This window comes from Xyrauchen texanus, chromosome 10, assembly GCF_025860055.1.
Source record: "Xyrauchen texanus isolate HMW12.3.18 chromosome 10, RBS_HiC_50CHRs, whole genome shotgun sequence".
Lineage (NCBI taxonomy): Eukaryota > Metazoa > Chordata > Actinopteri > Cypriniformes > Catostomidae > Xyrauchen > Xyrauchen texanus.
In genome coordinates this window covers 16,998,415-17,016,343 of record NC_068285.1, presented here as the reverse complement: position 1 = coordinate 17,016,343, position 17,929 = coordinate 16,998,415, and the positions used below count along the sequence as shown (strand labels likewise).

Genomic DNA, 17,929 nt, shown 5'->3' with positions numbered 1-17,929 from the left:
TTTCTCAATGGTGATACCAGCAGTGATGACAGCCGACTCGTCAGACAGCTTGATCTTACGCTATTCGCTCTTGAATTACTTACATCACATAAGTGTGAATGCGTCACTCAAGGCCAGCTAGAAGGCTTCGACTGTAACATATCCTGAAGACCACACCCACCAAGAACAAATAAATCAATCTGATTGGCTGATGAATCTGACAATCTGACATTAGTTGCCCATTCATTTGCACTGTTGAGGGATTCTGTGGGAATTCTGAAGGCCTGAGGGGGTGGAGCTCAGACTCACACGCTTTTTCGGCTAACAAGCTCGGCTTTGGGCATGTGATTTGTGAAACAGTTGTCACATTTTGCTTGTAAGCATTAAGGAATAAATAGAGAATGAAATGATGACAAATATTTATTTATTTGGCATGTTAGGCCAGCAGAGAAGGCTTTGCTGGTCCTGAGAAATCGCTTTTGAGTATAACTTTATGTCCTATAAACACAGATCAATGATCATGATGTCTCTTCCGGTGCTATGGACGAAGAGGGTGTTTTTAATCTGACTTTTTAAAACACAAAGTAAACTGAAAATATAAATGAGGTCTCATTCTTGATGAATAAGCAAATAAAGAAATGGCTTTAACTGTCTTTCGCTGAGAACTTTAATTCAGAAATATGAAAACAAAGATAGCTTTCAGGACACTTAAAGTTGACAATATATGGATTTCTGTCTTTGCCATATGTGTGGGCCTCTGTGATGAACTGAGACTTGGCCTATGGTGCTAGAATCTGCTTCTTTTACTGTACTGTAATAAAGAAAGTCGTCTTGCAAATCCTACTGGATGAGTCCCACACACCTGTGAGAGACAACAGGGAGGGGCCAATGACTTACTCAAAAATGAATCTTTATTTTGTGAGAGGAGGGACAATAAGAGAAGCAATAGACACATCTACTATATACTGTACATGTAAGAGTCAATCTCAGACTGACAGATCGAGGGACAGAGAAAGACAACTTTTGACGATAGCCATTTAGATTAGTAAGGCTTCCGGATAGACTGCATAGTTACAAAACCAGTCTTTTAAATGCATGAAGGGAGAAAGTGATTACTATCCTTTTAAATAAAACACAATATGGCATTTCAACTGCATTTTGCACTTTTCCTGGTATTATTGGTGGTCTTCAGTACACCATTCAGGGCTGCAGAATTAGAGAGGGAAAATGAGAGTCCAGAAAGTTTGACTAAACAAGCCACTGAGAGCACTGATACCAACGGTACCTCCGGGGAGACTGCAACAATCTCAACATTACCTGTTGTCGTCTGGAAATGGCATCATGTAGAAACTCCATACCTGGTGGCTCTCTGGATATTGACGTGTTGGCTCTGTAAATTAGGTAAGCTGGAGACTTAAGCATCATTGTTTGCCACCAACAGCGCAAAACTTTTTAAAATCAATATTGTGTCATGTTTTCCAGTAAAATCTCTTAAGATCATTGAAGCAATATACAGTTACTTCAGAGGCATCTAACCTCATTGACTCTACTTAAATTTTTTAAATAGAATAAATCTAAAATAATTTAGTGGTGTTACTCAATGGGACAAATAGATATATATACTCTGAAATATACTTTATATCTTCAGCAGCTTTGCCACTTGATTTATCTTCTTTTAAGGATTTAGATATTTTAAGTTTAGATAACTGTAAAACAATACAAAAATAATGATTAAGAGTGATTTTTTTCTTGCAGTGAAATTAATTTCATTCTCTTTAGCTGAAAAAAGTAGTAAAGGAGAATATCCATTCATAATTGTTTTTTCTAAACATCCAAATTTACTTAATCTGATTATTCGTTTTGAGGATTGACTTCATAGATAACAAATTAATCGTTATGTTTAATAAGCATACACCGATCAGCCACAACATTAAAACTACCTGCCTATATTGGTGCCAGATGGGCTGGTTTGAGTAACTGCTGAACTCCTGGGATTTTCATGCACAACAGTCTCTAGATTTTAATCCAAATGGTGCCAAAGTGAGCGGCAGTTCTACGGATGGATACACCTTGTTGATGAGAGATGACAACCGAGAATGGACAGACCGAACTGACAAAGTCTACAGTCACTCAGATAACGGCTATATACAATTGTGAAAAGCAGGAACATTTCTCACAAGTTTTTACAATGTTTGTGTTCCTCCATCCTTTTCCAAGTAAATTATTTGTACTTAAAAATGCTTCTACAAAGAACAATGGACAATAATTAAAGCTGGCTATCCTACTTTAGGGCCAGTTCCTTCTAATGAAGATTTGTCTTCCAGATGAATCATAGATTCAAAAAAGTTATGTACAAACCTGACAGTTTTCATTTGAAATAAGGGACCAGTTTCATCTAAAATATTTAAGCCTGCCACCTAGAGGCTTCACAGCTGAACTGCATACAAACTCATTAACTCAAATAGTATAGAAATAGTATCATACTACGGTGATTGTTGATAAACCTGGTAGAAAATTTGTGGTGAAACCAGATCCACACATAATGAACAGATTGGCACTTAGAGCGCAGTGTTATCCGTTGAATGTGTGTTAGATCAGGTTCACAGGTAGGCGTAGTTGGTATTAAGGGATTTTAAGTGCAGAGATTTAATAGTGTATTTGAGACATAACTGTACTAAGAACTGAGCAGTTATGCCTTAGAAAGACTTCAATAGGTTTGTACAGAGACTGAGTGGACAAGAAGTTAGCCGAGAAAAGAGCACAGTGTTGGCAAGACAAACTTCAAGGTGCTGACTTGAAACTAGATGTCAACAAGACAGGCTGAAGTGTTTTTAGAGATTTAAAGGGAAACAGAAGAGATTTGTTACTTTATTCATCCCCTCTTTCTACATAACTTAAAAGTTCCTTTGCCGACATAGCTTTCTCTCATGGTATGAGTTTTACAAAAGTTATTAATACTTTCAGATGACAAAAGAATCGGGCCCCCTCTTGTTTCAAATGTGAGATGCTATGTCCAAATGACAAGAAATGATATTGCAAAATGTCGTCGTTTTCAAGTTTTCAAAGACCAATAACGATATATATACTCTATATAAAACAAGGCAGCTGATTGCCTTTATAATGTTGATATATACAATAGATTTCCTGAATTTATTATGCTGAATATAATAAATGCTAAAATTAAACACTTATTTTTCACCAATATTTACTAGGGCTATAAATTGATAAAAATGTTTAATCTAATTAATTACGCACATGAACAACGTGCTTTAGGACACTGTGTAGAGTTAAAAGCAGTTTGAAACTTTACAGAACGTGTTTCGATATCGTGAATTGTCTTAGAATGTGAAAGTCTCCTTATTTATTTTGTGCAACCAACTCTCGTTGGTTTGAAGAGGTGCCTTACCAGCCCAAGGGGTTCTTGGTACAGCCCACTTTTTACGATTTCTAAAGTTCAGACTGAATCTGAGGCTGCGCTGACTGCCTCCTGCTGACTGCACAATACAAAATCATCAAGGCTCATCAATTATGGAACTTACATACTGGTCAGGGGGTTTAAAAAAAAACCATTAAATGAAGTAAACATTATTTTTCATATAATTCATGCTTAATTGACAGCTGCAATATTTACTCAAAATTCTCTTAAAAATATTTATAGACAGAAAACCTTTGTATCCATTGAGATAAATGTTAATGCAGATTATTCAAATGGGAAAAATTGACAAAATAATCTATATAACTAATTTAAAAAATAAGGAAGAAGTTGCAATTGCATTTGCAAATTTTGCCAGGACACAATGAACTGCTGCTTGTATAATATATTTATTGATATATTTACATCTGCAGTTGCTTTCAGCTAGCAGACCATAGCAGACCTCTCAGATCAAGGTTCCTTGCTCCACGGGCCTGACCCGGAGTCCGTTATTTCTTAGACACCTGTAATCTGCACTTGTAAAGTCAATCAAGTAAAGTCCTATTTGTCTGGTTTATGCCATCATAATGTCTGACACAATAAATGAGGACTAATTCTATGTCCACTGATAACATTACATTATGTTGAAATCTGAAGGTGGGATTAAGCAAATGTGACAGTCCATGTTAGCTATGCCAAGTGTACCCCATCTGTTCATGTTCCATATCACTGGGAACTGTAGTTTAAGTTAAAATCCTATGTGTACAAAATGTGTGCATGAATTCACAGAGGCTCTGTTAATTGCCTGTTGGCAAGTTCCAAATGAGGTACATAACTCTGATTAAGATCCTGGACATGAGCTGTAACACATCATTGGCAGTCGTGGCCGAGCTGGGGCAATCTACTTTTCAGCTTCTTGAGAAATTACACCGTTGAAACAATAGCTTACTGCTAGTTAATAATGTACTACATTAAATAATTAATGACCCGCTTGCATCTTTGACTTTCCTCAAAGGCATAGTGTGCAATGTCAGGCTTTAGTACATGATATTGAACTTTGGGGAGATATGAGGTTTACATGAACTTTCTTGACGTATACAATGTTTTCTCAACGATTAGTGTAATAGTACTAGATAAATGTCCCTTTCAGATTAAAACGTACTGCAGTAAAATCACACTAACGCCTCTTAAACAGAACTACTAATTGGAGCAGTGGTCTTACATTTAGCATGTGGCAGTGAATTGAGCCGTGGTTCTCGTGTGGACAATTTAGGTTTGAGTCTTGCAGCATTTTACTTATCTGTTCCCCCCTCTTCCACCCATCATTTCCCATCCTCTCCGCTATCTCTATAAATAAAATATAAATGTATTTTGAAAAAAAAAAAAAAATATACAGTTTTGGAACAAATTATGCTCTTTTTTTTAATTCAGTTTGGGAATGGTGCATACTCTGTGTAAAGATCGGGGTACCACTGATTGCAAAGCTTGCAGACATTGTGAAAGGACTACATCAATCATTAGATACATTTTCCATAAAATATGTGTGTTACCATTTCAGTATTCACATTTGTAAAGTAATTTAATTTCAGTCATAAAAACATCATGTCAAGGTCACCCACAGCACAATTAATATGAATGTTCCCCTGAAGCTTGGATGTAATTACAGGAACATATACAAGCGAGGGGTCAACAAGGTGCAAAACAAATTGCAACTTGCCAGCTCTGTTTGTTAAGTATTACAGTCATTATTGTCCAATCACACAGTCACCAAAATTCAAACTATGCCCAAAAACTACACAAATTCCACAAAAAAAAATTTAATAGCGCAGTCTTAAATATTTGGCTGCCTGAACAATGATACTGAATGCACAGTGATAAATTGTGTATCAAAGTGAAATAATCCTCTTATGTTACCTATACACTACAAAGACATCACACAAGTTTAATAATTGTGGACAATCAAAAGTACATTTATGCATTTGGCAGACGCTTTTATCCAAAGCGACTTACAGTGCACTTATTACAGGGACAATCCCCCCGAAGCAACCTGAAGTTAAGTGCCTTGCTCAAGGGCCCAACAGTGGCATCTTGGTGGTGCTGGGGCTTGAACCCCCGACCTTCTGGTCAGTAACCCTGAGCCTCAACCACTGAGCCACCACTGCCCCACTGAGCCACCACTGCCCCAAAGTAGGAAATCATTGGTGTAAATGAATGACAGAATGTCTGGATCTAATGAAGCTTTCAAATGCTGAATGAATTAAACTAGGGAGCAAACCAATAGAAAGAAAAAATTACAAAAGAGATATTAAATGATTAAACGATTAAATGGGGAGCACATTGATTCTCTCAAATGTAATCCAAGCACAAACCAACCCGATGAAAAGTCATACATAATTTACAAATTGGCTATTTCGTATGGTCTCCCACGATGTTGTTCGCATATACTCGTTTGACTTAATCATGTGCAAATTCCTGGATGTCTAGTGCAGATGTGAGCGTGAGTTCCGTGCACAAGGCGTTAAGGACATACTTGTTAATATTATGCCCTTAACCAAACCCCTTATCGGACCTTAACCAATCAGTAGAGTGTCAACATGATAGGAAGCTGTTGTGTGTGACAGAAGCAAGTGATTGTCACGTATTAGATGGAAACGATGTCCAGCGACGTCATTGGCTGTAGTGAAATTCATACGACTTCAAAGAATGCAGTCGCACGATATCATACAAATCAGCCAGATTTAGAAAAGTCGTACGAATCATGACGATTTCACCTTGAGTGTGTTGGCACAAGTGCAAAATTGATAAAGTTGATTACCTGCATTAAAGAAGCTTCAGATGTTCGTTTTTCTCATCTGAGATATCAAATACACTGAAGAAGAGCCAAGAAGATTTTCAGATCAGATGTTGCAGCTCGTAACCGCCGAAGTTTACACTCGGTTTTAGCGCAGTGGTTGATTGATAGGGTCCGGGACGCATTCACGATGGATTAGCACCTTAAATGCGATGTGGTGACGTGTTTTTGACCACCACATCGATCACATATACAGTAATTCACCTGTATTTAGCGCTGACCACAAGTAATCGGATCACCGGAAATGCATTTTAATATCAGGATTAAAAAGTGACTCTTTAAAAGTTTTCCCGCGTCACCTCAAGTGTTCTCTGGAAACATATTTTAGTTAACAGAATTATTACCTATGAATAAATTTAACACTGTTTGGATCATGTAGCTCAACTGATGAGAGCATGGTGCTTGGCCAGCTGGCAACACCAAAGTCATGGGTTCGAATCTCAGGGAATTTACTGATAAATGTAAACCTTGAATGCACTAGTTGCTTTCTGACAAATGTAAACAAGAGGTTAAAGGTCATAGGTTAAGTGACAAACTCCACAGCAGTGATAGAGAAAATTCAAGCAATCAGTTACTGGCAAACCAGTGTGATTGGTTGCACCGAACAAATGAGCCAAGGAAGTAGTCTTAAAGGAAGTTTAGAAAATATTAATACTACATTACCCTACATTACTAACTTACTCCTAAACATTGAGCAGGATGAGTTGACCATCTGCCTCTAACTTCCTGTTCTGCGGAAGAAGACAAGACACAGCTTAATTTTTAGCTCATTTTAAGTAACTGATCTGGGATGAATCACATGAAGATTATTAAAGGCCTAGATTGTTTGAATTGCTTATTGTCTATAATCTCTAGAGGATCTGAGGGCAAGAATCAACCTGTGTAATTCCACCCAAATTGAAAACTTTATTTTATATTCATGTATGAAACAGAACGTTTGTTTGCTTTCTGTAAAAAGATTTATCATATCTGTTTATCTATTTCTTCTGTTTCTTTCTAGTATGTGAGCTCAACCACAAAATCACCGCTGTGATCCCAGAGAGTGGTCTGCTCATCATCATGGGATTTATTTTGGGTGGAATCGTCTGGGGAGCGGACAAAGCGCAGACCTTCAAATTGGCACCTGTTAACTTCTTCTACTACTTGTTGCCCCAGATCATCTTAGATGCAAGTTATTGCATGCCAAACAAACTATTCTTTAGCAACCTGGGTGCCATTCTTATCCATGCCATTATTGGAACATGCTGGAATGCTGGCGCAGTGGGTGTCGCACTTTGGGCCTGCTATAAATGGGGCGCAATGGGTAAATCTTTGTGTTTTCTCATTCAGGCCACATTCACTTTTGAAAAACACATTGATTTTGTTACGTTTATTCTTTTCATCCACATTGGAATGGAGTTCCTCCACTGAAAATGAAAACTTTGGAAAAAGCTCTCTATTACTGCATACTTTGGGAAACGATGACATAAGGGGTTTTCAAATGGATTAGTGTGGATGTGACCTCAGTTTTTGATGTGGATCCAATTGGGTGCTGTTAGGTCACGTCCACACTAAAACATTTTCATTTGAAAATGCATTTACTATGTTTTGATACATTTGGTCATATAATCCACACTACAACAGAGTTTCTTTTACCGAAAACTGAGACTTTTGATAATGCTCTCCAAAACTACAAACAGTAATTTAGATAACGATAATTTTAGGAAACTGAACACGGAGGTTTCAAACTTTAATTAGTGTGGACGTGGCCTTAAGAGTTTTGCTTGGGACAGCGCCTGTTACAGTATGTAAGGGGAAATATACAGTCAAGCCAGTTGTTAGTGCAAAATATACCCAGACAGGGTGATCAGGACCTGAAGTGCAGTGTTCTTGTATCATCCTGGAGGAGTTTATTTTGCATTAACGACTGGATAATAATCGGAATCTTGCTTATTAGGGGACATTCACACTGAATGTGTTTTTCAAATGTATGAGCTAGACAGACATGTTTTACCATTGACAGACGTCTCACAGGAGTGCAGTATTTTTTTAAGATGCCAAGTCAAGCTAAAAAGAGTTTAAAACATGCATTGAGACACCTGTGTTCTGTTCCATTTGTTGCACTTAGTCTAGCTCTAGTGTAAATGGCCCTTTACAGATTACTTACCAACTAAAAAAGGAAAAATGGACATGAAATGTTGATTTAACATTGATTTATTTTCATCAATTGAAATAGTTCTACAAGATATGAAACTAGCAGTGTAGCAAACTGGAAGCCAGACAACAGTCAATTAACACTCTGCATAGTGGTCATTATAGAAAAATATGACCAAAGAATGTCATTTCTGACCAAGCAGCATTAAGTATTTCAGAGATCAGTGTAATATGTGTGGTTATTTTACAAATGCTTTCCATCAAAATATTTCACAATAGTGGAAATTTTATTAAACAAGCAATTTTGTTGACCCTCAGGTAACTTAAACATTGGTCTACTGCAGTTCTTGTTGTTTGGTGCTCTGATGTCAGCTGTGGACCCCGTGGCTGTGATCGCAGTGTTTGAGGAAGTGCATGTGAACGAGGTGCTCTACATCCTAGTGTTCGGAGAGTCATTGCTTAATGATGGAGTCACAGTGGTGAGTCTCCGTTCTTCTCTGCTCTAAATGTCATAACTGAATTCATATAAGAGCAGCATTAACTGAATCACTGGTGTGAGTTTGGGATGGGACTATATGTCTGGCAGACGTGGTGAGTGTTCAGCAAACAGTCATTACACTACCATTTGGTGACACTGGTGGCACAGACATTTTAACATTATGTGAAAAGAATTTGCCGTTTTGTTCTACACACAGTCATACCTTTTGAAACCACTGTGGGATTTAAAATCAGAAGTTGTTAAAAAGTTGCTGAATAAAGACTATAAATTACATGAGATTAATTGCTTGTTGTTCTTAAACCAAGTAACAGTTTGGCAAGTTTATTACACACACAACAGTTTCAAAATGTATGTGAGATTTGATTATGTGTAATTTAAGTCGTAGAACAAAATGGATAAATAATTTAAAGAAATGCCAACCATAGACCCTAGTTCCAAAAACCATTTAAAATTCCTGTGGGAAACCATGATTTGAAAATGATAAATCTCTAATGAAAAATCTCTTTTGGGTTTTAGGACTATGAATTGAACAGCTTTATTGGCTCACACCTTTGAGGAATCTTGTCATGTGTTCATATAAACATTTATATGACTCTCTTTGCCAATGTGATATCTTTTATATCCATTAAATGTTATGTAACATCTCTGTCTCTCTTTCACAGGTGCTTTATAATGTGTTTGATGCATTTGTGTCTCTGGGAGGCCCAAAGATTAATGCCGTAGAGATCATCAAAGGCATAAGTATGGACACAAACGCTCAAATCCCTGACACTTTCATTGAAACGGTGGTTCTCAACTGGTTTTGCTATAGCACCCAGATTTTATTTTGGACGTTAAGTGATGACCCACCAAAATTTGGATTTCTGCATGGCTTAATAGAAAAACAACAAAAGTGTCATATATCAGGCACATGGAAGAAGCACTGGGCCACAAATTGTATTATTATAAGCCATAATACAAAGCTATGGAGATAAATTTGAGCCAAAACACCAAAAAGAGTTTGAATGGATGCACAGCATTTGACATACACAACAAAAGACATGGGAAGCCTTTTTTCCTCTTTTAAAAGTTTTGATATTCTAAATATGCACAAGTACTGTATATGGTTAATGCATTTTATTTTTTGCATTTAGAATCGTTTATTCCCTGCTGTCCACAAACCCTATCAGAACAGACCTGCAAAGCATTTTAGCATTTTAGGCCACTGCCCACCAGTTTAGAACCAATGAATTAAAACATATGTGCTGATCGATACAATATTACACAAGTTTGGCTTTTAATCTGCTTGTTAAAAAATGGATCGCAATCTTCTGTTCTCCTAGTTTCATTCTTTGTGGTGGCATTTGGAGGCTCATTTCTTGGGGTTGTTTTTGCCATTCTGACATCCATGCTGACCAGGATCACCAAGAAAGTCCAGATCATTGAAGCTGGCTTCATCTTTGTTATTGGCTACCTGTCTTACCTGACTGCTGAGATGCTCTCGCTCTCTGCAATACTTTCGTAAGATCTTGTTAATGAACCAAATACTTTTCTATTGTAATGTTCGCATTTATGTGATTTACATATACACTATAAAATGATACAGCGGCCCAGATGATATCTTCAGACATTTTCTGCAGAATTGATTTGAAGACCCCATGAAATCTCTTTTAAGCGCAGTTATCTTGTTTGTGACAGGATCACTTTCTACGGTGTCTGCTGTCAAAAGTATATCAATGCCAACATGGATGAAAAATCGGTAACAACGTTACGTTATGTTCTGAAGGTGATGGCTAACGGCTCTGAGACCATGATCTTTGTTTTCTTGGGAGTTTCGGCCATTGATAGAAACATCTGGGTTTGGAACACTGGCTTCATCCTCCTTACCATCCTCTTCATCATTGTGTGTAGGTTCATGGGTAAGTTTCAAATCATGTCATGAATAGCTTTTATTTAGTGTGATTTTCAGAATTGTAAATATGAAGTGTGCAATTTCTGTGCCTCTTTTTTTTTACACCCGTCTATAAAATTACAAATATATTTAGGGAAACTTGTGTGATCTTTTCTATAATGTGATTGATTTGCATCTTATTATCTGCAGGTGTTTTCTTTCTCAACTGGATCTTAAACCAGTCTAGACTGGTTCCCATTGACATCACAGACCAGATTGTAATGAGCTATGGTGGCCTGCGAGGAGCAGTGGCATATGGATTGGCAGCTATTTTAGATGAGAAAAAGATCCCAGAGAAGAATCTAATGCTTGGTACCACACTCATCGTGGTGTATTTCACTGTCATTCTCCAGGTGACAGCCTTCACTAACCCACTCATAACCAGTGCACTCAAAAATGGTTTCGTTTTTATTTGCATGTTTATCCTAGTTAACTTGTGGTCACTGTGTATTCTTTCTTTGTAGGGAATCTCCATGAAACCACTGGTTCAATGGCTGAAAGTTAAAAGGTCAACTCCATCAGATCTGACACTCAATGGAAAAATGAACAACAGGGTAACTATTCATTATGACGTTTTAGTATCAGGCTTGAATATCAGTTACATTTGTGAGTAATTTCTGCACCACTAGTGTCAACAAACGGAATTGCAAAAATAATGACTGTTTTCAAGCAGGTTTCTCAAATACTCTCAATTTCTTACACTGCCCGACAAACAGATGGTCCCGCCACAAACTCATGCCATTGGTTGTGCCTATGTTGCTATGGTGGGCTGGCTGGGATACTCAAACAAACAGAGCCACAGTGTTTACACTTTTTGGAGAAATCAACCTATGAATGGCCGACTTATAGGTGTATCCACATATTGAGCTGGGATAGAAGTATTTTAACATAAATAAATAACACAATTCACCTATCCTTTTTACAAAACCTAAAAACAACATGTCAAAAACCTACCTTATATGCATTTTAAAAGATTCTTGCCAATTAATATGATTAACGCCAATTTATAATGATTCGATTATTGTTTTTAAAAAAAGAAAGAAAAGTAATGTACCTATGATTTAACAACAGTGTGTTCCCTAAAGTGATCATTCTAGTGCATGTCCTTGCATCTTATCAAGTGCAAAATACGGGGTGGGAAAAATTACAAAATGATTTTGTGTAGGCTACGCTACGCAGTACAGTGCTGTCATCCATAAGACAGTGTTTACAGTTTCTACACTACGAATATGAGTGGATGTGCAATTTCAGTGGGTAACATCTAAATTGCGGTGAACTTCAATATCCGAAAAAATCTGGTTCAATGAGTTTGGTATTTTTTGTGACTTTGTAGGTATTTGAGCACATAATGACAGCAATGGAAGACATCTGTGGCTGTATGGGAGATAACTGGTGGACCAGACAGTAAGTAGTCCACTACTACAGAGAATATATCTATGTATTTCAAGAACTTTGACATAAATGCTTTTTGTTGGAAGTTGGAATAATTTTGAGGACAAGTATATCTGCTGGTGGCTAATGAAGAGTGATGCCAGAAAGCACAAAGACCAAATTTTTGGTGTCTTCCACAAACTGAATCTGGAGGATGCCACAAAATATGTCAATCAGGTGAGAGGGTGAGACAACAATCACTGATTCTGTTTGAATTTAATAATGTTTTATATAATTTCTGAATAACTTTCCAAGCTGATGTAAAGACATCCCTCATATTATTGGAGTAGTGAATCACTAAAAGGGATTTGGAAAAAAAAAACTGTACAAGGTTATGGAAAACCTGGAAATGTCAAGCAATTTTAATTTTTTTTATTTCCAGGCCTGTGAATGTCAGATTAATCAAATCTTATCTGAAAAGAACTGAAACATAACTGAAAAGCCATATAGTCAATATAAATGTTTACAGTTATACTCTGCTCTAAAATATGTTTTTAAATTGCTTTTCATAGTCTCTATAAAATTATTTTTAAAAATATGCTACCAGCAATCATAAACAACTGTATAAGCTATGGAAATTAATTGGTCAAATATTACATTTTAGTAAACTTAGCACATTCTCACCCTCCAATAGAATGGTAGTTGTGTTCCAGTCGTAAGTTAAAAAAGGTGAATTTTTTTATTGTTCATTTGCACATGTTGGTCAATATTTTTTTTCACATTTAGGGTGAACGCAAAGGTTCTTTGGCATTTATTCGTAATGATGACACAGCCAATGTTGACTTCAAGAAGAAGCTTGCTTTAGAGTATGGAGACATCATCCCCGATATCATGGCTGACATGTCAGATTACGACTTTGGCATTGAAAACGTTCCAGTGAACATGTAAGTAGCCCACCAAACATATTTAACTTTCCCATCTCACAGATATTCTAACACTCTTGCCTAAATCATTTTAGTATTGGATGTGGCTCTTCTGTCTTAATGAGCATTGCAATATTTGACACAAGCTAACAATGAGAAATGTTACACTCTGACAAAGATATTGTTTCACCATCAAGATGTGATTATAAAGAGGTTGAAAACAACCAGTTTACTATAGTAAACTGCAAGTAGTTCAGTGATGAATAAACATACCTAGATGAAGATTAAAATCAATGGTCTTGTGGCAAAACAGAAAGAACCCGGTTCCATCGGTTTCCCTCGACATCCATGAGCAAGACAAGAAGAGCATGAATAATGACCTCAACGCTCATCATCTACTAGCTCAGCACCTATACAGGAGCAGAAGATATGTAAGAATTGTTCTTCTGCATATCCACACACAATAATTTTCATTCTCACACAGAACGTCTCTTTATCTACAGTGGGGTCCACATTGAACATTTGGGATTTAAAATGTAATTTAAACCTGGTATATCTGATAACAGTTAAATAACTGACTTTGAAGAATTCTACACACAAACATAAAGACGCATAATTATTATATATATATTTTTTTTTATATTTATACACTACAGCAAGCCTAATCAATGACACAGATTATGTAAACTACTTTGTATAAAAAGTAATATGTTCTTGCTCTTTGGAACACTCAAATCATGCTGGATAAAATGGATCATTTATGGAGTCCGCGTCATCTTGAGAGCATGCTTTCATTAAAGCAAGGATTGAATTTAAAATGCAAAGATTTAATTTTTATATTTAGTCTTTCACTTGACTTATGCTGATAATATAATTTGTAATGGGGAAACAATTTTGAAAATTTGAAGAATTTTGAACCCTACTGTATATTTGAAATGTTTTTCATGTCTTACAACATCAAAAGGAAAAACACATGCACAAGAATATAAATTCCATCCAATTAATCCATTTCTCCTTTTTCTGGGTAGAACCGTCCCACTTACAGCCGTAGTCACTGTAACGCCACCGAGAATCCAGATGAAGTGCAGGAGATCTTTCAAAGGACTATGAGAAACCGCCTTGAGTCCTTCAAATCTGCTAAGAGGGGTGTCAACCCGGCCAAGAAAATCTCCAAATATTCCAAGAAGGAACAGAAGGTATAAGACCTTCATGTCCATCAGTTTAACTTCAGTTAAAGGGACCATAGCATGAGAAATATAAGAGTTCAGAGTACTAAGAAAACTGTTTGCAACTTTAAGAACTCAAAACTTCACACAAGCTCTCGTGTTCAAAAATACCATTATTGAAATATAGCTGTAACAATGGCTCATTCTGAAATCCTTGAATCAAAATCCTTGACATCATAAAGATGAATACATTAACACATGGCCACCCCATACTCAACAACGTGTTCGTTGTTCAGCAACTGCCAATCTGCATATCCTTCCGAAGGATCCAGTGTTAGGAATGAGCAGCTAAAGTTTATTATTAACAATGTCTAACTGATAATTTCAGTGTGATCTTAACAGTTTAAGTGGCACATTTTAGTTTGGACAGATTTATGAATCGGTCACAATGTGAAGCAGGCTTTGCACAGAGGCTATAACTATATATATATTATGTATATATGTATGTTATTTTTTGGCTGACATTAAAATGTCCCACAGGAATAAAGAATTATATGATTCCTTTTACATATGAGTTGATAATGGGTCTTTTTCAAATTTGATACAGAAAAAAATATGACAACAAAATTTATGTTATGTGTTTGTCATTTCCAGCCAAATGGAAAGCCAGCGGACCCAAACAGAACCCATCCATATGGAGATGAAGGTAAAATATTTTCCTAGCATCTCTTAGTATTAAAGGAATATTCCAGGTTCAATATAAGTTAAGCATAATGTTGATTGCCACAAAAATAAACTTCGACTTGTCCCTTCGTGTTACGTTGAGGCACATACAATGGAAGTGAATGGGGCCAATCTGTAAATGTTAAAATACTCACTCTTTCAAAATTATAGCCTCAAGACATAACAATATGCTTATTAATGTGATTTTGGTGACATACAAACCTTTTCTATGTTAAGTTATCTCCAGTTTTACAGTCATGACAACCTGTCTTGGAGGGTTTAAAACCTTTCTGCCTTTAAACCCTGCAGAAATTGGCTCCATTCATTCCATTGGGAGTGCCTCTCAGTAACCTCGATTTTTGCTTTTTTTAAAAAAAGAAAAGGAGCGTCGAAATTGAGCATAATTTGTATTTTATTTTTTTGTGGTAATCAACATTATGGTACCTCAAATCCTGTCGATTTAGCTTAACGTGTATTAAACCCAGAATAGTACTTTAAGCGTGATAGCTTGCTAATACTGGAAGTATTTGTAATATTATTTTCTTTCGTCTCACCAGATTTTGAGTTTTCTGGAGACTCTAGTAGCGAGACTGCTGCCAATTTCCCCATAAGAAACACAAACACACCTGGAGGTAAGAATGATCTTTTATAGTTACATACTGTATTTACATGACATGTTAATGTCACATCATTCCTACTGGTGTTATTACAACATAGATTTACATTTGTACAGGGCATTTACATAAAGTCTGTTTACCTGTAAGTCAGCAGATAAAATATATATTATTTGAAGTTTGTTCTTGTGATCACTCATTTCAACATAATTACCCTGCATTAGCTGCAACTGGTGTAGAGAATCCAGCATTCATACCAGACATAGACACCGCTCCTCCCATGCATAACCCACCATGGCAAACAGGGGCAGGGACCAACATGACTGTGGCACCCTCCCAGAGGGCACAGGGACGACTGCCCTGGACACCTACCAACCTTAGACGTCTAGCACCACTGAGAATGAGTAACCGCTCTACAGATTCCTTTATGATGGCAGATGCTTCTGTTGATCAGGAGGTGCCTGAAGAAAACCATACAAGGAATACCAGATTGTAATCCAATATTTTCCAATCCTCCAATGTTAACTTGGCAAGCATCTGATTAGGTTAATCAAGTCACACTGAGACTATATGTTTCATTTTACGCTGTTTTATTATGTCATGAGCCCATAGATTATGGAACGATTTCCCTTACGAAAAAGTAGTCTGGCACTATGGTACAATGATGGTACAAATAGTACTTCCATGGTACTTTAATATATACCATGGTTCAGAAATGCATTAAACATTGTATTTACATAGTACTTCCTATGTACTACCACGGTACATGTCCAAAAATCCATGGCAATACTATGGTACTTGTTTGTAAGAACTGGATTTGAATCATAGTGTTCATGACAACTTCTTGACAAAACAAAGATTTTCATGGGTAAATGTTGCATATTCATGTTTTTTTCTTCATCCTCAAGATTTTAGGTTAAAATGTATTTTAATGTATAAGTTAAACTGTGAATTTTCACCATTTTCTAAACTTTTTGGTTTCACTGGTTCATGTTAAAAAGTTCTGCGATGTGACGCATGAAATTACAAAGAACAAAAATTCCATGAGGTCTCAGATTTAATAAAAGGTCATAAAAAAATGCATGCATGCATAATAACTAAATAAATTGCAAAAATATAACATAACATAATGCTGTTTAAAACAGTTTTAGATGTAACAGGCTACAGAATGTCACACCGCTGGACATACAAATTTCCCAAAAGTATTTTATGTCTATATAAACTATAAACTAATATATGTAAACAGAGCAATAACAAAAACAGGTGACTTGAAGTTATAATTCTGTGATTATGTTCTCTGAAATATTTTGCCAACAAAAATTGAAAGGAAAAAGAATAAAATACAAATGCAAGATGTAACAATTAAAGTACTTATGTTAGTTAGTGGGTATGGATAATATACAGACAGCAATCTTCTCTATGAAAGTCCACCTAGTGGTGAATGCTGTAATGACACTTTACCATAATGAAGATGGAAATGAACCATTCTTACATGCAGCTCTAAAGACAAAGCAGTGCATTCAGGGAAGCATTATACTGCTAGACATGTTTTGTCTTTACTGAGTGCCAATCAGAACTGAGAAAATATTGTCTATTAGTTTTTAGTCTATTCATTTTTGACCTTGGAAAAGTTGGTCACACAATTTTAAGTCAGCATGTGGTTATTTATAATTGCATGGTCTATCTATGTGGGTGCTCATTTATGGTTTGTCTAGATGTATTCTAAATTTCTGTTATCTCTTCATTTGCTTTTTTAGTTTTACTCAAAGCTATAAATGTGTTATTTGCACAATGAAGGACTTTCAAATGTAATTTGAAATAATATTTTAAAAGTATACATTTCATACTTTCAGAACTAAAGCTTTGTTAAAAAATCACTTAATAGTCTGATTAATATTGTTTTTGAACTCAAATCTTGTTTGAAGAGTTTGAGTTATAAACGTTTCAATAATTTTTCTGTACCAAATAAAAACTGTCCAGTAATGATTTACTGTATTTAGTGTCATTTCCATGTCAGACAATTAATTAAATGGGACATTCTGAAACATGACAAAAATCAGTCCTTATATATACTGTGTGTGTTGTATATATACAAATATACGGTGTGTGTTGTGTATGTGTATATATATACTGTACATACAGTTGAATTCAGAAGTTTACATACACTTAGGTTGAAGCCATTAAAACTAATTTTTTAACCACTCCACCGATTTCATGTAAGCAAACTATAGTTTTGGCAAGCCGTGTTCTTTGTGCACGACACAAGTCATTTTTTTCAACAATTGTTTACAGACAGAATGTTTCATTTTTAATTGACTATATCACAAT

The 17,929-nt window shown here is 36.1% G+C and overlaps 1 protein-coding gene across 1 annotated transcript; it reads left to right on the top strand.

Moving 5' to 3' along the window:
* Positions 1 to 922: 922 nt before the first annotated feature.
* LOC127651079 (sodium/hydrogen exchanger 3-like) lies at positions 923 to 17,581 on the top strand. The gene is made up of 16 exons (XM_052136790.1): positions 923 to 1,380; positions 7,243 to 7,545; positions 8,694 to 8,854; positions 9,537 to 9,615; positions 10,197 to 10,374; positions 10,552 to 10,772; positions 10,955 to 11,157; positions 11,269 to 11,358; positions 12,138 to 12,208; positions 12,283 to 12,412; positions 12,962 to 13,119; positions 13,412 to 13,529; positions 14,127 to 14,294; positions 14,919 to 14,970; positions 15,545 to 15,619; positions 15,826 to 17,581. Exons 1-16 carry the CDS (start codon positions 1,119 to 1,121, stop codon positions 16,095 to 16,097), a joined length of 2,541 nt encoding a protein of 846 aa, XP_051992750.1. The 5' UTR covers positions 923 to 1,118; the 3' UTR covers positions 16,098 to 17,581.
* Positions 17,582 to 17,929: the final 348 nt, after the last annotated feature.

Excerpts from the sequence above, each read along its gene's own strand:
- LOC127651079 (XM_052136790.1), top strand. The coding sequence starts at position 1,119 with ATGGCATTTCAACTGCATTTTGCACTTTTCCTGGTATTATTGGTGGTC. Across the intron at positions 10,773-10,954 it reads CATTGTGTGTAGGTTCATGG|GTGTTTTCTTTCTCAACTGG; the intron begins GTAAGTTTCAAA and ends TATTATCTGCAG. Across the intron at positions 12,413-12,961 it reads CCACAAAATATGTCAATCAG|GGTGAACGCAAAGGTTCTTT; the intron begins GTGAGAGGGTGA and ends TTTCACATTTAG.